At 42.5% G+C, this 21,991-nt stretch overlaps 1 protein-coding gene across 1 annotated transcript in view; it reads left to right on the forward strand.

The window, feature by feature from the left end:
* The window catches only part of LOC126419359 (uncharacterized), a 190,065-nt gene that overhangs the window by 90,469 nt on the left and 77,605 nt on the right, over nucleotides 1–21,991 (forward strand). The window contains 3 exon segments of the mRNA XM_050086581.1: nucleotides 3,956–4,009; nucleotides 10,699–10,859; nucleotides 19,529–19,757. Coding sequence (XP_049942538.1) covers nucleotides 3,956–4,009; nucleotides 10,699–10,859; nucleotides 19,529–19,757 — 444 coding nt within the window.

Here is a 21,991-nt window from a genome sequence, read left to right on the forward strand (position 1 = left end):
CCTTATGTTTGCAAAGTAAACTTGGAACTTGCCGACCAGATTGCATGTGATCTCAATCTGTCATCGGGCTGCCTGCGGCTACCAATTCTTAAGCGAGCCGGCCAGGGTTGCCCCCGACCGATTTAACCTTACACCGCTTCTAGAGACCCGCTCCAGACTGCCGGAGACCCCCAAGAGCGACAACGTGCCAGCCACGTGCACCACAGCCAACTGACTCTGCAGGCCTCGCCAAATCAGCCGTACACACACACCTCGACCAAAGACCTTAGCTCGCGACACACGGTCGAATCGATATCGTCATTCTAAGAACTTAGTTCCCCCAGTGGAATGCCATACTGCCAAGATTAGAGCAGCCACGGCTCATGAACGTATCTTGATTTTTCTTTAATCTTGCTTCCATTATCAACCGCAACGTCAAGATTACCTCTTTGGTGCCTTTACCTTTCCTAAAGTCGAACTGCTCCTCATCTAGCACGTCCTCAATTCCCTCTACCATTCTTTTGAATACTATTCTTGTCAGCAACTTTGATGCATCAGCTGTTAAGCTGACGGTGCGATAGTTCCCGTACTTGTCGACTCTTGCAATCTTCGGAATAGTGCGGATGATTTTTTTTGTTTCGAAAGCCAGACTAATACATTCTACACACCAACTTGAGTAGTTGCCAATTCCCCCAATGATTTTAGAAACTCTGATGGAATGTTATCTTTCCGTCTTATTGGATTTTTAGTCTTCCAGAGATCTTTTAAATTCAAATCCTAGTACTGGATCCCCTACCTCTTCTATATCGACTCCCGCTTCTTCTTCTATCACGACATGAGACAATTCCTGTCCCACATAGAGGCCATAAATGTATTTTTCCATCTCTCTCCTCTGCCTTTAACAGCGGAATTCGGATTGCACTGTTACTGTTACTGCCCTTGTATAGTTTCATGATGACCATGACACTTTTTCGATTACAGTCCACGTGATCTGTGAATATACATTATGTGTCTTTAATGCAGTGGTTTCCACTGCCTTCTGTATCCTCACCCCGTTGATCATAACTGATTCTTCCACTCTTAGGGACAGTTCCCCACTCCAAGGGCAAAAGTGTGCCCTGAACCTCTGTCCGCTCCTCCGTCCTCTTTAACAAGGCCGTTGGCAGAATGAGGGTGACTTCTTATGCCGTAAGTCTTCGGCCGCCAATGCTGACTATTATTCAAAGTTTAAGAGAGAGGGTGTTCGAACACGGACCGAGGACATTTTGATTGATACTCAGACCCGCTATCCCTCTACCACGTGGGATCATACGAAGAACCCTCACATGGATGAAAGTTATATAATAATTTCAGTGTATAACACTCCGCGTTGCTCCCACGACTATTTGTTATAATTTTACGCACTGTGAGTTACGCTGTAATTTCGAATTCTTCACAGTGTCATCAGATGTAAGCAAATCATGTGTAGTTGCACTGCCACCCACTGACATACTATACGTGGGGCGCTAAGTAAGACACATTTCTTTCTCTGTTAGTATCGATTGAAAAATGCAGAATTTGTGGAAAGAAATCGTGGAATATTCGCGCTTTAGCTCATACATTGTCATAAAGTTCCGACAGGTGGCGGCTCTATATTTCTCGTTCAATATGGCGCCTGTAACGGAGCTGTGTTACAAGCAGAGAGCTGTCTTTGGGCTTTTATTGGCGGAAGCCAGAGCATTACAGATATTCGTAGGTGCCTGCAGAATGTCTACGGCCACCTGGCAGTGAACAAAAGCACGATGACTCATTGGGCGAAGCGTCTGTCATTGTCGCAAACTTATTCGATCCCCCGCGTTCCGGCCGACCCCCCACGGCTGTGATTCCTCCAATGTGGGAATGCGTGGACACTCTCATTGGAGGTGATCGACGTGACAAAATCAAAGACCTCGCTGCACAGTTGAACATCTCTCTTGATAGCGCTGTCCACCAGTTCGAGTACCCTTTGTTGTGTACCTCCTGAGTTCCTCGCCGTCTAACAGAAGACTGTAAAGAGCAATGGAGGATCTTCAGTGTGGCGTTGCTTGCACCTTACGAGGCTGATCGTGACAGTTTTTTTGTCGAACATCGTCACAGGCGATGGAACTTGGGTTCATCACTTCGTACCAGTAACAAAACGGCAATCAATTGAGTGGCGCCAAGCCACATATCCTTATAAGAAAACGTTCAAAGCCGCACTCTCAGCCGATAAACTCATGGTGACGGTCTTCTCGGGCTCAGAGAGGGTTAGTCTGCTTGACGTCTTTCAACATTGTGCAGGGGTCAACTTTGAAGTGTATTGTGGCACCTCAGAAAATTGAAGAAAGGACTTCAGCGTCTTTGTCGCCACAAAAATATAAACGAACTTCTCCCCACGACAGCGCAAGGCCTCACACAAGTCTGCATACCGGATGACGATGATATTTGATTTGTGGGTCGCTCAACTGCGTGCTATCAGTGCCCACACAAATTCCCTTTCTCTTCACTATCCAGTCTCGTCACTTTCCCAAATGATGATGCAACTATGGGGATAACACAAACATCCAGTCCGCGGGCGGAGCAAATCTTTCACCGGGCCAGAGACCGAACCTGGGATCTTGGGATCCAGAGGCAGCAACGCTAGACATTAGACCGCCAGCTGTGGACTGCGCACATGAGAGGAGCTCACGGAACTTCACTGGGCTGTTTTCCCTAGTCCACCGTACATCCCGCGTCTCGCATCTTCCGACTTCCATCTGTTCGGCACTATGAAGGATGCACTCTGTGGGAAGCAGTACGTGGATGACGATGAGGTTATTGATGCACCACGACGTTGGCTCCGACGTCGACCAGTAGAGTGGTACCATGGGGGCATACACGACCTCCCAGTAAGGCGGTTAAGGCTGTCGCCTTGAACGGATATTATGTTGAAAAATAGACTTTTGCAGCCAAAAGAGTGGGGAATAATATGGTGTATTGGAATCCTGGATAAAACTTATCTGCTTTCAGAAAAAAAGTGTTTCATTACTTAGTGAACGCCCCTCGTACAACTTTTATCTTCTGGTGTTTTATTACTTCTCCAACAACCATGTTAAAATCCAGGCAATAATTATATCTACCCTAACTTTCCACCTTATGCGGAACTATGTTACAGAATTACGTTACAGTCTGCAATCGCACAACTTGTCTAATTCAAATAGTACCTTGAACTAACACCCCATTAAAAGCTAATTTGTATCCCCACCTACTAACCATCTAGAAAAAGACCCATTGTGGACTAAATCCCCAAAAGCCACTAGCCGCCCGAAAGTGGGGAATAAGATCCAGCGCATAACAGCGCCCTCTGTATCGTTTCCGGATGCGTTTACAAATGTCCTGAGGTCCTGTTCCTTGTTCTTGTCAGTGTTTTGCATATGTTCCTTTCTTCGCTGATTCTTCTATCTAATTTTCATCCTCCTTCTATAGTATCACAGCTTAATCGTTCCGATTTTTTTCCCGGTTTTCTCACACTCAGTGATTCATTATCATTTAATGTTGTGCTCGAAATGTACACTCTTAGAATTTCCTCAAATTACGGCCAGTGTTTGATACTAACTCTTCCACCTTCTTTCCCTCCAGCTTAACTCCCGTTGCTCCTCCATTTTTGTTTCCCTCGACCTCCAAAATGTCTCTGACCACGTATGACATCCCGGTCTCCTCTTTAAACTCCAGACCTACGCCCTGCCTATCAATTTTGTCTATCTGGTTGCTTCCTTCCTTTCATGACATGTTACCTATGTCACCTTCCACAACACCAACTCCCGTATATCTTTTATCCCACCGCTGCCATCTCCTGTCCACCTCCTCCAGTATGCTCATGACACCGCCTTCCTGGCTCTCTATCGTACCTTTCAACGGTCCCAACAAACCCTTCAAACCCACCTAGACCAGTTCACCACATGGTGTAACCAGCGGCTCCTTTGTATCAATCCCTCAAAAACCCAGGCAATCATCATAGGCCGCACCATCCACTCCTTCCATCTCCACGATTTCTACCTCACCATTTATCATTGTCCCATCCAGCTCACCCCCACTCAGATTGCATCCTTCCACCATCCTCCACACTTACAAATCCCTCATCAGTCCTATCTCCTGTTATGCCAATGTTGCCTGGATCTCCGCCCCCCCCCCCCCCCCCCACACTTTTGCAAGGCCCTCCAAACCCTTGGACGCCACGTACTCCGCCTTGCCTTCGGTATCCACCTTCCTCCCTCCACATGACTCCTGTATGACCTCATACCCTTCCCCCACCTCTTCTTTTTCCTCCAACATCTCCACATCCTTTACACTGTCTTCAGGCTTGATCCCCCCAGCCCCCTGGTTTCCTCCTTCCTGTCCACCCCCCGCCCATTGTCGTGCCTCTATCGCTGTATCCCTCCCTCTCTCCACCTCCACACCCTCCATCTCCTTCGTCAGGGCAATTTCCAGCACCTCCCCCTCCCGGATGTTGAACTTCGCCATGACATCTACCCTTCCTCCCAACTGTAACCTGGCCTTGTTCCCCCCTCCCCAGGGCCCCCTTTTTCCTCTCCCCTCCTTCTTTCAGAGCAGATTTTCCTTCTTCCCTCCCTGAATCGCTGCACCCCCTCCTCTGCTGTTTTCCTCTCCTGTCCCTTCCCTCCACAACCCTCCTTTGGCGCACTCCCCTCACCTCGTCCTCCCTCTCTCTCTTCTCCTTCTCACTTCCTTTTCGCTTCTCCCCCTCCCCCACCCTCCCCTGGCAGATTCTCCCAGGTTTTTATTCATTATCAAGTGTGCTGCATTAGTCTTGTGTTCTGTGCCGTTATACAGTGTCATCTGGTGATGTGGTTTTAATTTTGTGCTCGATCTGTATATAGTCCATGCTTGTTCATGTGCTTTTTATACTGTGGCCGCCTTTTACGTTATTTTTCTTTGAGTGTTTTTTTAAGTGCGCTTAAAAGTGCCAGCTGTGTCGAACTTTAACTGTCCCCCAGTGTATGTCCCCATATTAGTGTGTATTTTAACTCCCTTCATCTCCATTTTCAGTGTTTTTATGTCCCCTTTTATATCCCCCTTTTTATGTATGAATCCCCCTTTTTATGTATGAATCCTCCTTTCTGTGTTTTATAAAGCCGTTTGGCTGAAGAGCAGTGGACTGTGCCACTGGCCCGTGTGGGGCAGGGGAATGAAATTACAATAAAGAAATTAAAATTATACTAACAGATTTCTTTTGGCCAGGAATGCATTTTTTTCCTATGATGGTCCGCTTTTTACGTCGTTCTTACTTCATTTATTAGTGTTATTTTGCCTCCAAAATAACAGAATTCCTGCACTTTGTCTACTTCGTTGACACCATTTCTGATGTAAGTTTACTGCTAATTCCTTTTCCGACACCTATCATTATTTTCGCTTTCTTCGTTTTACTCTCACTCCACATTCTGTACCCATTTGGCTGTCCATTACATTCGATGGGTCCTGTAATTCTTCTTTGCTTTCACTGAGGATTTCAACATCATCAGTGAATATTATCGTTGATATCATATCTTTTATTTCCGCCATTGCTTCTTCGATATATAGACTGAATAGTTGGGGCGAAAGACTGCATCCCTGTCTTACACATTTATCAATCAGAGTTCTTCATTCTTGGTCTTCCATTCTTATTTTTTCCTTCTTCTGCATATTGTTTATTAATCGTACTCATCTATAGACTTCACCTCTTTTCATTTGTATTTCGAACGCCTAATACCATTTCACATTGTCGAATGTTTTTCGAAAACAATAAATCCTATGAACAAGTCTTCTGTTAAGTCTTGCTTCCATTATTAGTCGCAACGACAGATCTGTCTTTCCTATAGTCAAGCTGACTGTCGTGTAACAGATCCTCAGTTTTATGTTCCGTTCTTCTGTACGTTTATTGTTGTTGGCATCTTGGGTGTTTGATCCATTACGTTTATTGTGCGATAGTCGTCTCACTTATCTGCCCTTGCTATCTTCGGTATGGCATGGGTGACGTTTTTTGAAAGTCTGATGGTGTATCTCCAGATTCATAGATGCTATGCATCAGCTTGAAAAGCCATTTGGTTGCCACTTCCCACAATGTTTTTCGAAATTCAGAAGGTATATTATGTAGCCCTTCTGCCTTATTTGATTGCAAGTCTTCCAATGCTTTGCTGACCTCTGACTCTAATACTCAGTTCCCTGAGTCTTCGGGGGGGGGGGGGGGGGATGTAGTCTCTCATTTGTTGTTCCATCGCGTCATTAGACAAATTCTTCCCCTTGTAGAGGCACTCAAGATATTCTTTCCACCTATCTGCTCTCTCTTTTGCGTTTAACAGTGGAATTACCTTTGCACTCATAAAAATGACGCCCTTGTTTTTCATTTCACTGCAGGCTGATTCGACTTTTCTTTGTGTTGAATCAGTTCCTCCAACGATCATATATTTTTCGATTTCTTCACATTCTTTCCGTAACCATTTGACGTTGGCTTCCTCGTTCTTCCGATTTATTTCATTCTTAAGTGATTTACACTTATAAATGATTTTTACTTTTTTTTCTCGTCGATCGGTCGAAGTGTTTCTTCTGCTACTCATAGGTTCTTCATAGTTGCCTTCCTTATATCCATGTCTGTGATTGCCCGTTTTAGGGAAGTCCAACCCTCTTCAACTGAACTGCCTACTATGACGCTCATTATCGCAGCATTTACAGCCTTCAACAATTTCAAACGCATTTCAACATTTCTCAGCGCTTTAATGTCCCACATCTTTCAGCATTGACTATTCTCTTAAACATCAGGCTACACTTCATCATTACTAAATTGTGATCCATCTGTTCCATGGGTCTCGCAAGTCAGTACCTAATTTCGAATCTCTGTCTGACCATAATGTAATCCAACGAGAATTTTTCCGTGTTTCCGCGTCTTTTTCAAGTGTACATCTTCGTCTTGTGGTGTTTGAACAGTGTATTCGCTATTACTAGCTGATATTTATTGCAGAATTCAGTCTCTCACCTCTCTCATTCCTATTAGGGACAGCCAAATGAATACGAGGCAGACAGAAAAAGGTAAGTAAACCTTTTATTATTTCAAAAGAAATCGCCATAATTGTTAATACATTTAGGCTACTGCGAGGCAAGATGGTCAATGCATTCTTGTAATCAAGGTTCTGTAGGCCACCGCAAACATTTTTCCATGAAGTCTTGTCTAATCCTGGGATAAATGTATTAACAGTTATGGCAATTATTTTCAAAATAATTAACAATTTTCCACCTTTCTTGATTTCATTTGACTGTTCCTTGTAATACGGAGCTAATATTCTCCTGTAACTTTGTCTTATATTCCGTCCCCCACCTCCACGGTTCAATACCCCTCTCCCTTTACGTTCTGATCCTCATATACTTTTCTAACTTTTCGTATTCTACTTGTGACCCTGGCATGCGTATCCGATATATTGTTGCTGACGTTGGCTTGCTGTCGATTCTTCTCAGAACAAACCTACCACTCAACTGTTCACAGTAACTCACTCTTTCCCCTATCTTCGTATTCATAACAAAGCCTACTCCCGTAATAGCATTTTATCTTGTTATTGATGTGACGAGATGAATACACTAAACAGATTCAGAACAATGTAGGTTGCAGTAGGTACTGGGAGATAAAGAACCTCGCACAGGATAGAGTAGCATGGAGAGCTGCATCAAACCAGTTTCTGGACTGAAGACCACAACAACAACAACAACATTGATATGACAATATATTCGTCTTCATCTTATTTCCGTTTCACTCCACTGACCCCCATTATATCTGGATTGACACATTGCATTTTCTATTTCACTTTGTCTGGCTTCCCTATCACGTTCAAACTTCAAACATTCACGATACTATTCTTAGAATGTTACCGTTTCGTTGGTTATTCCAACTTTTTCTCATGGTTACCACCCCCTTGTCAATTCTCTAACGGAGACTCGAATGGTGTACTGATTCGGAATCTATTCTCAATGGAGAGGTTTTCATGCCACTTTTTCATTTACGGGCCACATATATTGTGGCTGCACGTTATGTGTTTTAATGTAGTGGTTTCCACTGCCTTGTAAATCCTCATGCCGTAGGTTATTGCTGATTCTCCCACCTTTTACGGACATTGTCCCACCCCCAGGGCGAAAGAGTGCCCTAACCTCTGTTCTCTCCTTCGCCCTCTTTGGCAAGACCTTTGACAGAACAAACGTGACTACCTATGTCGTAACTCTTTGGCTGCCATTACTGATGATTTTTATTCAAAATTTAACCAGTTACTGTGCTCGAACCCGCGACCCAGGACGTTTTTATTACTAGTCAAAACGCTACCCCGTTTTCTCCCTGGCAGATTCTGTTATAATTTTTGTGTTTATTCCATAGGATTGGTTGGTTGATTGGGGGGAGGGACCTAACAGCGATTTCATCGGTCCCATCGGATTAGGGAAGGATGGAGACTAAAGTCGACCGCGCCCTTTCAAAGGAACCATCCCGGCATTTGCCTAATGCTATTTAGGTAAATCACGGAGAACCTGAATCAGGATGGTTGGACGAGGGTTTGAACCATCGTCCTCCCGAATGCGAGTCCAGTCTGCTGACCACTGCGCCACCTCGCTCGGTATTTGCGTTTACAAAGTAATTTTAAACATATTTTCCACTCAGTTTTCATTCTCGAGTAATAAATAACGTCAAGTGAAAATACAGTTGGAGATGTTACATTAAACATTTTTGTAAATGAGTAAATACATGTTATTCCAGGTAATAATTTATAAAAATATACTCAATTTCAATGACTAAATCAAAATAATATGAATATTAAACCTCATTCATTACGAAAATTTCCCTATTTTTTACTTCAACTCATTGACTTGGTGTAATTTTACCAGCTGAGTTTCTTGTCTACTTATTTAATATTTAATTCACGACGCAAATGTTAATTTGTTTTGAACAGTAATACGAGTAGATTGTAACTGGCACATACTTTGGTTACGTGGATGTCATTTGTTCATGCACACCTCACGGTCCAACAGAAATCAATTTTAACACTCTTAAATTTGAAAACTATTTTCTCCATCATTAGCGCTCATATTAAAATGCCCTAATTTGTCTTGTTTCAGTTTCAGCAATTACGGAGTATTGTCCAAAGTAGGGCCTACAAGTGAGGGAAGAGGCTGAGTCTGACACTGAAGCCAGTGACTAGTGAACTAATGAAATCGTATATAAATAAAAGGAACTTGTTATGATTTGATAATTTTATTTAATAAACAACATTTACAAATAGTAGGAACTGGATCATTTGGCCCTTCCTCTTTTTGTCGCCACTAATCTGAAAATGTTTGCAGCATTTTAAAGGAATTTGTTTCCTGTATTTGTATTCAGTGCACTCCATTCTCATAATTATTTTCTTCGTGGTTTTTTCCTTTTTCCTGAATATGCGTTTCGTCTGCCCACCGAAACCTTGCTGTTTTCTGTCGTAATGGCGTCGTCCTTGTAACGCTTGTCTCGTCATAGACTTTTTGTAATGAGTTGCTATCTGCTGCTTATGCTTTTTGCATTTCTTGCAGAAAATCCTACATTGCTTCGGAACGTTAACCATTGTATTACATCCATTGCAAATTTCTACGCACCATGTTGCCTATCCCCTAGATCACAGTACTCTTTCTTGTCAGTCCTAATTGTCCTGGAAAACTGAAACCAAGCATCCCACTGTATGCTCCAACTTCGAGGATCCTGGACAGCTGCTTCGCCTCTATCATCATGTTATTCATTCCTTTCATCCCCACTCGCTTCATGTCCTTTGTCAGGATAATTTCAACATCTTTTTTCTCTCAATCCATAAGTGATTGTTGAGATCTACGCAACATATCAGCTACAGGCTACTCAGCCTCTTTCGTCTTTTTCAAATCAAGCGTAACACACTCTTTCTAAACGTCTTATACGCCACCTTCCATCTACATTCTGTCTCTTGACCCATCCAACTACTCATCCTAGAGTTCTCTCATGTCGCTTTCTCTACAATACAGTCTGTATCCAGACTTACTTTCCGTCTTATGAACCATCCATATAATGATCCTACAACCTTTCTCATGTAATTTTTTAGTAAAAGTTGATCCATCGAAGACGTACAGTTTTCCTTTGATCATCGTTCTTAGACCAGTTTCGGAAACTTATGCATCCGATATCAAAACGAAGTACACGTTTGGAATATTTCAATTGTGATGAGTGCAAAATCCAAAATGTATCATAATGTGCCACTTACTTTAGGACTTGGCATGGTATGAATTTATACGCTTATTGTACGGTATAAGAAAGATATTTTTGTAAAAATTATACGTAAATTTTTTTCGTTTCATTACTAACACAACTTTTTCTTTCATTGTTCAGCACTGTTAATGCAAATACAGGTTTCCAAAATCGGTCTGTGAATAAAGTTCAAGGAAAAATTGCAGCTGTTTGGCGGAGCTTCTTCTTCTTCTGCAGAAAGGATTACACAGCTATGGAGCCATGTAACCATCCACCACACGGAAATGCTTTAACATTTCACATATCACATCGTCTCCAACTCCATCGGTATCCAAGTCTCTCATCTAGGAAACGGTACTAGGAGCCGACCTCGATTCAGCTTCCTTATCGATCTTATGATCACACATATCACCATGTCATTACGAGTAAAATAATATTTTTCTTCTTCTAAACGTAATTTCATTTTATTGTTTCAGTCAAAGAATCAAGAGCAGCAACATGGTCGGAATCAACACGCCCCCTCCATCCGCCCTCCATCACGTCTTCCAAGGGTGAAATATAAAAATCAAAAATTAATTGCTTTCTACGTAGGAGATTATGTACTCTTCACAAAATTTTGTCATGATGCACAGTTTATGTAAGTAGTATGAATTTCCACTCTACTGTTTGCGTGGGCAATGACCCTGAACTTACGTTATGCTAATACTTTGCTATAAGTATATTGTTGTTTATTATGTCTGAATACCTCAAGGTCGATAGCCAAACAGTCATAAACAACACACGGCAAACTTATAATTCTAGGGGTAACCGACGCAGCTCTACCTTACTTTCCATGTTAGAGCTCATTTTATTACTTCTCTTCAAATCACATTAATCATGGAATGGAAACACACAGCAACAGAACGTACCAGCGTGACTTCAAACACTTTGCTACAGGAAATGTACAAATGTCGTCCGTTAGCGGGAATACATGTGTCCACCATCCGTCGCATGGAATCCCTGATGCGCTGATGCAGCCCTGGAGAATGGCGTATTGTATCACAGACGTCCACAATACGAGCACGAAGACTCCCTACATTTGGTACCGGGGTTGCGTAGACAAGAGCTTTCAAATGCCCCCATAAATGAAAGTTAAGAGGGTTGAGGTCAGGAGAGCGTGGAGGCCATGGAATTGGTCCGCCTCTACCAATCCATCGGTCACCGAATCTGTTGTTGAGAAGCGTACGAACACTTCGACTGAAATGTGCAGGAGCTCCAACGTGCATGAACCACATGTTGTGTCGTACTTCTAAAGGCACATGTTCTAGCAGCACAGGTAGAGTATCCCGTATGAAATCATGATAACGTGCTCCATAGAGCGTAGGTGGAAGAACATGGGGCCCAATCAAGACACCAACAATGCCTGCCCAAACGTTCACAGAAAATCTGTGTTGATGACGTGATTGTACAATTGCGTGCGGATTCTCGTCAGCCCACACATGTTGATTGTGAAAATTTACAATTTGACCACGTTGGACTGAAGCCTCATCCGTAAAGAGAACATTTGCACTGAAATGAGGATTGACACATTGTTGGATGAACCATTCGCAGAAGTGTACCCGTGGAGGCCAATCAGCTGCTGATAGTGCCTGCACACGCTGTACATGGTACGGAAACAACTGGTTCTTCCGTAGCACTCTCCATACAGTGACGCGGTCAACGTTACCTTGTGCAGCATCAACTTCTCTGACGCTGACATTAGGGTTATCGTCAACTGCACGAAGAATTGCCTCGTCCATTGCAGGTGTCCTCGTCGTTCTAGGTCTTCCCCAGTCGCGAGTCATAGGGTGGAATGTTCCGTGCACCCTAAGACGCCGATCAATTGCTTCGAACGCCTTCCTGTCGGGACACCTTCGTTCTGGAAATCTGTCTCGATACAAACGTACCGCGCCACGGCTATTGCCCCGTGCTAATCCATACATCAAATGGGCAACTGCCAAATCCGCATTTGTAAACATTGCACTGACTGTTAAACCACGTTCGTGATGAACACTAACGTGTTGATGCTACGTACTGAGGTGCTTGATGCTAGTACTGTAGAGCAATGAGTCGCATGTCAACACAAGCACCGAAGTCAACATTACCTTCCTTCAATTGGGCCAACTGGCGGTGAATCGAGGATGTACAGTACATACTGACGAAACTAAAATGAGCTCTAACATGGAAATTAAGCATTTCCGGTAACATGTCCACATAAAATCTTTTCTTTATTTGTGTGTGAGGAATATTTCCTGAAAGTTTGGCCGTACCTTCTTGTAACACCCTGTATAGGTAAGACTGAGCGAGTGCAATGATTTTACCATCACTGAGTAACAAGAGAGTGATGGTTGGATTTGGCCACTGTGTACAACGATAACACCGTCATAGTGAGAACAAAAAGCTTAGGTGTGCAGTAGGTTACAGTTATTATTATTATTATTATTATCTTCTTTCCTTTCTCAGACCTTAGGTCTGGTTAAAAATGGAAAGTGACGCGGACCTTGATCAAGCGTGACTTATTTTTAACTGTACGGTATATGTTACATTGCATTTAGGAACTTTCGGGTAATTGAACATGTATCAATGATTACAGATTTCTGTAGTTGTATATATATGTTTGGATGTAGCTGTATTGCGTTGATGTACTGGTTGATATTTTGTGGTATTTTGTGGTATTTTTCTTTTAGCTCTTCCTTAATATTTCTATCATCTATTCCTATTTTTTGTCTGTATCCTAGATATTTATAGGCATCTGTTTTTTCCATCGCTTCTATGCAGTCGCTGTGGTTATCCAATATGTAATCTTCTTGTTTAGTGTGTTTTCCCTTGACTATGCTATTTTTCTTACATTTGTCTGTTCCAAAAGCCATATTTATATCATTGCTAAATACTTCTGTTATCTTTAGTAATTGGTTGAGTTGTTGATTTGTTGCTGCCAGTAGTTTTAGATCATCCATGTATAGCAAATGTGTGATTTTGTGTGGGTATGTTCCAGTAATATTGTAACCATAATTTGTATTATTTAGCATGTTGGATAGTGGGTTCAGAGCAAGGCAGAACCAGAAAGGACTTAATGAATCTCCTTGGTATATTCCACGCTTAATCTGTATTGGCTGTGATGTGATATTATTTGAATTTGTTTGGATATTAAGTGTAGTTTTCCAGTTTTTCATTACTATGTTTAGGAACTGTATCAGTTTAGGATCTACTTTATATATTTCCAATATTTGTAGTAACCATGAGTGGGGTACACTATCAAAAGCTTTTTGGTAATCAATGTATGCGTAGTGTAGCGACCTTTGTTTAGTTTTAGCTTGATATGTCACCTCTGCATCTATTATCAGTTGCTCTTTACATCCTCGTGCTCCTTTGCAACAGCCTTTTTGTTCTTCATTTATAATTTTGTTCTGTGTTGTATGTGTCACTAGTTTCTGTTTAATGACTAAAGTTAATATTTTGTATATTGTTGGTAGGCATGTTATGGGGCGATATTTAGCTGGGTTCGCTGTGTCTGCTTGATCTTTAGGTTTCAGATAAGTTATTCCATGTGTAAGTGTATCAGGGAATGTGTATGGGTCTGCAATGTAACTGTTAAATAATTTAGTTAGATGTGAATGTGTTGCGGTGAACTTCTTTAACCAGAAATTTGCTATTTTATCATTTCCAGGGGCTTTCCAATTGTGAGTAGAATTAATTGCTTGGGTGACTTCATGTTGCAAAATTGTCACTTCAGGCATTTGTGGTATCATCTTGTATGTGTCTGTTTCTGCTTGTATCCACCGTGCATGCCTGTTATGTTGTACCGGGTTTGACCATGTGTTGCTCCAGAAGTGTTCCATGTCTGTTATGTTTGGTGGATTGTTTATTTTAATGTGTGTGTTATCTATTGTCTGGTAAAATTTCTTTTGGTTTGTGTTGAATGTTTGGTTTTGTTTCCTTCTATTTTCTCTTTTTTTGTACCTTCTGAGTCGTTTGGCGAATGCTTGTAATTTCTGCTTCTTTTCGTCTAATTGCTCTGTCGCTTCTTGTTGTGAGATTTTACCTAACCTTTTTCGTTTTTTTTCCGAGATTTCATTTCTTATAAATTGTGTTAGCTGTCCGATGTCTTTTCTCAGTTTTTCTATTTTGATCTGTAGCCTGTGTTGCCATGCTGGTTTTGTGGGTTTCTTCTGTGTGTTGGTTGGTTCTGATCTCTGCCTAGTGTGTATATTTAGTGTAGTGAGTGCTCCTATATATACCAGTAGTTGTAACTCTTCCATAGTTGTGTTTTCATTTATTTTGTTGTGTATGATTGTGTTGATAGTTTTTATTGTTGTTTCGACTTGTGGGTTATTTGGTGGTCTACGCAAGAATGGTCTAATGTCTGTATTTGTGTCTTTGTATTCTATATATGTTAGCTGAAATTTTTCTTCTATATCTAATATCTGTGTCACTTTGTGTTCTATTTGTGCTTGTTCTGGTGGCTGCCTTAAGATTTCGTTTTCCTCTGATTGTTTAATTGGTGCGTGTTGTTCTTTGTTTGTTTGCTCTGGGATGTTTGAGTCCATTACTGTATTTTCTTCTTCTTCTGATTGCACATTATTTTGTTCCAGTACTTGTTGTTTGATGTTATCTAATTCTGACTGGGGTATCCTGTTATTTTTTATTATTACACGGATCTGATCAGCTAGTCGTTGTTCTGTTAAAAATTTTAATTCTGGGTATCTGGTAATAAATGTTGTGTATACTTGTGATCTGTATCCAGTTGTGTTGGTTCCTAGGTTTGTTGCTTGGTAATAACAGAACATGAGGTGTCGATTAACTTCATCTGACCATCTCATCCTCTGTCTTTGTTTTCCTTCTAGGGTGGTTGCAGGAAGCATATCCTGCAAAACACCTCTATTTGGATTTAAATCATTTTCCAGTTGGCTAGCAGTGTCGTTACCATTGTGGGCGGGCATAGGGTTCAAGCGTCGTCCCCGACCATGACGGCGCTTGTCCGAGGCTTCATTAGTTCTGTCCTGAACCAACTAATCACACTAAAAGGGGGGTTAGCCCTATCAGCGGTTTGTTCTTTTCGTCGCCTTTTACGACTGGCAGAACATACCGGAGGCCTATTCTTTTCCCGGGCCTCCACGGGATTTATTATTATTATTATTATTATTATTACTATTATTAGTGGGTCGCCTAACCATGGAAAAGTTGTAGCATAGCTTAATGGATCTTGTTAAATCAATTCTTGAAGTAATAAATTTTATTTACTCTCATTAGTGGACACAACACACAGTACACAGTTATTTAAAAGAGAGCAAAGTTTTGTAAGTAACCTAGAGTGAATTCACTCATAATGACGTTACAGCTGTGGGGAGCCACCAAATTATATGGAAGAGTGCATGGACAAACGCAACAATTTATCCTTATCTGGGTAGCTCGGAAACTCCATGTTAATGAGACAAAATTACAAACTGTAATCAGATGGGTATCTGACGTTATGTGCCAGAACGAGTAATTTGTGAGCTGCTTGGAGTATGAATTGCGCTACCACAGATTACGAAAATAGCATTGCCCTAAAATCAGCAGAAATGTGCACCCACCAGTGGTGGGTGGAACACGAATGCGTTGAAACTTACTTCTCTCTACTCAATTCTCTACTTTTTAAAACTCAACGCTATTGGTAAGTGACGGACGAGAATATCGCTTATGTCATGAATAAATAGGGCAGCACAGCAGAAACTTCCCAGTCTTGGCTTCAAGCGAGGTGTTGCAGTGGTTAGCACACGGGACTTGCATTTGGGAGGTCGACTGTTCAAACCCGCGTCCGGCCATGCCGATTTAGGTTTTGCGTAATTTCCCTAAATCGCTTCAGGGAAAAGCCGGGGTGGTTCCTTTGAAAGGGCACGGCCGACTTCCTTCCCCATTCTTCCCTAATAGAATGGGACCCATGACCTCGCACTGTTTGGTCCCCCCACCCCCACCCCTAAATCGTACAACTAACCGACACTTTTGGCGTGCAAAATGTATACTAAGTAACAAGATATTTGGTTTCGTGTAGAACAATGTCTCCTCAGTTTTTCGGCTTCTTGAAAACAAGCATGATGGTGGGCGACTTAATTCGTCTTTCTTAACGCCAGACAGACGCCGCTGTGGCAGTTCAACCTCGGTGTTTGTGCAGAAAAGGCAAAAATGTCATATTCAATTATTCTCCGGGGACGGCAGTGGTGGCACGGTGTCCCCTGTCCTCAGCTAGACCAGGTGCCATCTCTGTCCACAAAAGCACGAAGCTGGCTGCAGCCTGACTTCCACACCTCCATGGGGAAGCTCGCCTCTCATAATGAGATCTACTGACTGCCCTCTGTCGACAGTAGGAGCCTGAAACCACACTTGGATGTACCATTCCAGTGAGAAAAAGACAAAGCTTACTTCCCAAGCCCACATGTCCAATACTCTCCATAAAATAACCATGAAATAGCGGCGAAAATGAAACAGTACAGATTACTGACATGAGAAAGTAACGTCGCACCTTGAAGGCTGAATAATATGAGAACAGCAAATGAAAGCACCTTATAAAATCAAACAGATGTGTCGTAGTGTTGTCTGGCAGTAAATTTCTATTGGTTGAGGACCTACAAGGTGTTTTTTTTTTGTGTTAAGACTCTATGGGACCAAACTGCTGAATTCATTGGTCCCTAGGCCTACACAGTAATTAAACTAACTTACGCTAAGGACAACACACACACCCATCGCCGAGAGAGGACTCGAACGTCTGACGGGGAGAGCCGCGCGAACCGTGACGAGGCGCCTTAGACCCTCGGCTACCCCGCGCGGCCTTACAAGGTGGACTGAAAGTTTTGGCCTCAAGCATTTTTTATAATTTTTTTGCTACACAGAACTGTTTTACCAGAAACACGCTTCTACATTTGAATGAACGATATGGTTAGTCATCCGTCAGTTTTTCAGTATTTTGTAATGCGTCCACGATTATGAAGACATTCTCCAACTAGTCTGACAAAACTCTCTACAGGCACTCCTGTCTCTTTAGTGGAGATGGACCGCAGCTCGTGGTGTAGTGGCTAGCGTTGCTGCCTCTGGATCATGGGGTACATTTGAATGAACGATATGGTTAGTCATCCGTCAGTTTTTCAGTATTTTGTAATGCGTCCACGATTATGAAGACATTCTCCAACTAGTCTGACAAAACTCTCTACAGGCACTCCTGTCTCTTTAGTGGAGATGGACCGCAGCTCGTGGTGTAGTGGCTAGCGTTGCTGCCTCTGGATCATGGGGTCCCGGGTTCGATTCCCGGCCAGGTTGGGGATTTTCTCTGCCCGGGGACTGATGTTTGTGTTATCATCATTTCATCATCATCATCATCATCATGTATGACTGTGGCTAGATTGGATTGTATAAAAAAATTGGACCGTGTAAAAGGTGGTACTTTGTACAGGAGCTGATGACCGCGCAGTTGACCGGTCCACAAACCAAACATCATCATATTCAGTGGTGATGGAGTCCATTTCTAGTGAACACGTGAAATACGCTGTTCTCTATTGCATCTTGGGAGATTGAATGCTGTAGTCTGGCCCGCAGGTACCCTACTGAGTTTAAGTTTGGACTGTTTCCAGGACAGTCAGCCCCAGCAACAGGGAATGTTATCTTTAGAATCACAATCGTTGGTTTGACTGTGAGATGTTGCTTCATCTTGCATACGAACAGCATTGTCTGGATAAGGGAAAATATCATTAAGGACTGCTTAAATATAGACAGGAACCATCCTTTTCTGATAGTAGTCACCGCTGATGGCCCATTTTGTGTCAACAATATGCATTTCAATTTTGTCGTAGTCACAGATGCCACCAGCCAAAATTATCTTCAATCTTTGTTTTCTTCTGTGTGCCTCGGAAATTTTCTGTGGTTGATTTCTACGGATTTGGGCATTTTATTTGTTGAGCTTGGATAAAGCTCTACTGGAGACTCGTCTGTAGCCGAAAGGTGCGTCCTTTTCTTCTTCCCTTCAGGACTGCCATCGCAGAAACCATCAGGCGTTCCACAGAACGCTTGACGATCATCAATATTTTTCTGACAGCATGGTCTTTTTTGGTTCGACATAGACATGTTTTCCGGAGGATTTTCTACGAACAAAGTCTCTTACAGTTGTCCTGCCGCTGGTCTTTTGCCTTTGCTGGTAGTCATCTGAGAAACACAGACGATTGTAAACTGCCCAAGTACAGACGCTAATTTTATACTGTATGATATTGCTTTAGTGTTTGTCGTGAGTTTTGTCAGTCATTCAACTCTGTTTCACCCTGTTTCTGTCACTAACATTACCAAAAGCTCTATTAACGTATTGTCTAACGATTTTTTAATCAACAGCCAGTTTTTAAGCAATTTTTGGTGTTAGACATTCCAGTGGCATGGAAGCCTTGAATCTGAGAAGCAACATGCTCATGTTTCTATACCATCTTTTAACGACACCTTTAAAAAAGACGAAATCCACAAAGAACCACAGAGTGGTATACAAAGATAAAAAGTAATTAAAATAAGCAATGTGTAAATCCATTAATCTGAAGATGAACGTTTGCGAGACTGACCTTTTTATCTCACTTATTAAAATTTAGAGAAAACATTATTCATTGTTCTGTTCTTTCATTATGTAAAAAGTAAGAATATGTAAAAAAAATTGAAGACAAATTTTCACCGGCATACCAAGTACATGTGTGTTACATTTATGTGTGTTACATTTATGAAGATTTTCTGTTAGGAAAAGTAGCCGGCCGGTGTGGCCGAGCGGTTCTAGGCGCTACAGTCTGGAACCGAGCGATCGCTACGGTCGCAGGTTCGAATCCTGCCTCGGGCATGGATGTGTGTGATGTCCTTAGGTTAGTTAGGTTTAAGTAGTTTTAAGTTCTAGGGGACTGGTGACCTCAGAAGTTAACTTCCATAGTGCTCAGAGCTATTTTTTTGTTAGGATAAGTGTACCGTCACAACAACACGTCATAACAAATAACTGTGGGAATGTGTTCACTACGATTCGTCAAGTAATTCGGGCTAGTATAAAGTTGATACAGCCAGCGCCATGGTACTGTCTCCATAGAGCATCGAACCTCCGTGGCTCTGTTAATAAAAAAGGGAGGTATTTTCTGTCCACCCTCTACAAATGAAAAGATATGATCGGTTTCTGTGTATATTTTCAGAGTACCGCCACTATCAATAATGTCCACCCCGTACAATAAAAAAATACAGCCGATTTCTATGTGTATTTTTACAATCTAACCAGTAAATATTCCAGTTAGTTTTCCTTTGAATGACGAGCCTCTCTAATGCACCAGAACGAGCTGGAGGCTGCTCGGTGGACATCAACGACGAGTCGGCGTTCCCAGACCCGCAGCCACTGTTCCTTTTGGCAGGCGGCAGCGCCGACGCGAAGGGCTTCTGGGAGCCGGAGGTGGCCAGCGAGCTGCTGACGCTGCAGGAGGGCGACCAACTCAACCTCGCCTGCACGGGCGCTGGCAACGTCCTCACGGCGCTGGGCGTCGCAGAGGTGAGGCGGTGAGCGCGTTACAACCCAGTTGCACCGCGTGGACACCCGCTACATCACGTGCCCGGTTCTAGTACAGTAATCAGCTTTTCAGCAGGTGGCTGCACGTCAAGATACGAGCTTTATCAGTAACATTTACATTCTAGCAAGAAATCGAAACGCCTATTTTCTTATGGTAACCGTAAACACCGATTCGTTAAAGAATCGAACTCCCATCTGTAAAACAACTTCAAAGGTGTGATTACAAATGAGTTAAAATTTCAAATAGACTCTAAGAATAAGAAAAAAAAAAGATTCATCTCGAAGCAATTATCCGAATGGGACGGAAATCGGCAGATGTACATGTTTTTGTGCAGGCAAACAAATGATTACAATTTCAGAAAAAAATGAATGATTTATTCGAGAGAAAGTGCTTCTCAAGTCGAGCAGGTCAAAACCGCATTGGTCCACCTCTGGCCCTTATGCAAGCAGTTATTTGGCTTGGTTTTGATTGATGGAGTTCTCGTATATCCTCCGGAAGCATATCGTGCCAAATTTTGTGCAGTTTGTGCGTTAGATCGTCAACCCTAGATGGTTAGAGGGCCCTGACCATAACGCTCCAAACGTTTGCAATCGGGAAAGATTCGGCGACTTTGCTGGAAAAATGCAGGGTTTAGCAAGCTCGAAGACAAGCAATAGAAACTCTCGACGCGTGTGGACGTGCTTTATCTTGCTGAAACATAAGCTCAGGATGGCTTACCATGGAGGATAACGAAACAGGGCGCAGAATATCGTCGACGTACGACTGTGCTGTAAGAGTGCAGCGGATGATTACCAAAGAGGTCCTATTACGAGAAGAAATGGCACCCCAGACCATCATTACTGGATATTGGGTCAGATGGCAGGTGATAGTCAGGTTGATATCCCACCGTTCTTCGAGGCGTCTCCAGACACCTTCTCGGCTTTGAATCTCATTGCCTGCAGTCTAATTGTCTTCTGTCAGGAGTCTCGCTTCGAAATGAGCCCCGATCACTGGCAAATACGTCTCTGAAGACGCACTGGATGCCGGTGGGATACTAGCCTGACTATCACCAGCCATACGGTCCGACAACAACTCGGCACTTCGACGCTCTACCGTATCAGTTGGATAGAATTTGGCACAATACTCTGAGAACGACATCCTACAACTCTGCCAGTCAACGTCATTTCGAATAACTGCTTGCAAAGGGCCATAGGTAGGCCAAAGCTCTATCGATTGCTAAATTCTTGAAGCTCTTTCTCTCGAATAAATCCTCCAATTTTTCTAAAGTTGGAATCATTTGTGAAACCTGATACTAGTCAAGGAAAGGTAGGATTCGGTTACGATTGTGGACAGGGCAGTAATCAGTTACTATTGGTTGCCTTTTACAATCACACACAATTTATTTTAAACCAGTCATTCCAGACTCAACAATAAATAAAAAATACCGCACGTCATTAATGAAGGAATAAACAACAGCGTAAATAATAGTGTTTTCAGTAGTTACGATTTAGCAAATCACCATTAAATACAGATACAACAGATAATGTTTTAAAAACAAGCCACTGTGATCTGGGCAGAAGGCCTTATTCGCCAGGAATGGCAATAAATTAAGAATTGTTTAAAACTCGCTGCAACTTACAAATTACAGGTATTGAAATATTAAAGGCAAGTCGCCACAAACACAGCAGTTGGCATCAGACGCCAAGAATGGCAGTAAATAGGGTTTTAAGGCTTACTGCTAAAATACAAATACCAAATAAAAATTTTAAGGCAAATGACCACAATCACGGCTGAAGGCCTTACAAGCCAGGAACGGCAATAATATTAAAAAGAACTGGAAACCTGCTGTAAAACAGCAAACACAATAGCAAAAGTTGATTAAAAAAAAGAGCAACTGATCCAGACAATGCTCCAGTACTTGACCTCTTGAGAAGGTCCGCAACAAACACTTTCGCGAGCGATGAGATAGGCAGTCAAGTGTTGCATTCACTTCACAAGATGGTACCTCAGAGTAGTGCCAGTCTAACGAATGACTAATGATTATCTTGCTGAAGCTACCTAACGTCCTATAAACTAAATGCAACGATGGGACAATACGCCAAGCCGGCTGGGGTGGCCGAGTGGTTCTAGGCACTACAGTCTGGAACCGTGTGACCGCTACAGTCGCAGGTTCGAATCCTGCCTCTGGCATGGATGTGTGTGATGTCCTTAGGTTAGTTAGTTTTAAGTAGTTCTA

Source organism: Schistocerca serialis, chromosome 1 (assembly GCF_023864345.2).
Source record: "Schistocerca serialis cubense isolate TAMUIC-IGC-003099 chromosome 1, iqSchSeri2.2, whole genome shotgun sequence".
Taxonomy (NCBI): Eukaryota; Metazoa; Arthropoda; class Insecta; order Orthoptera; family Acrididae; genus Schistocerca; species Schistocerca serialis.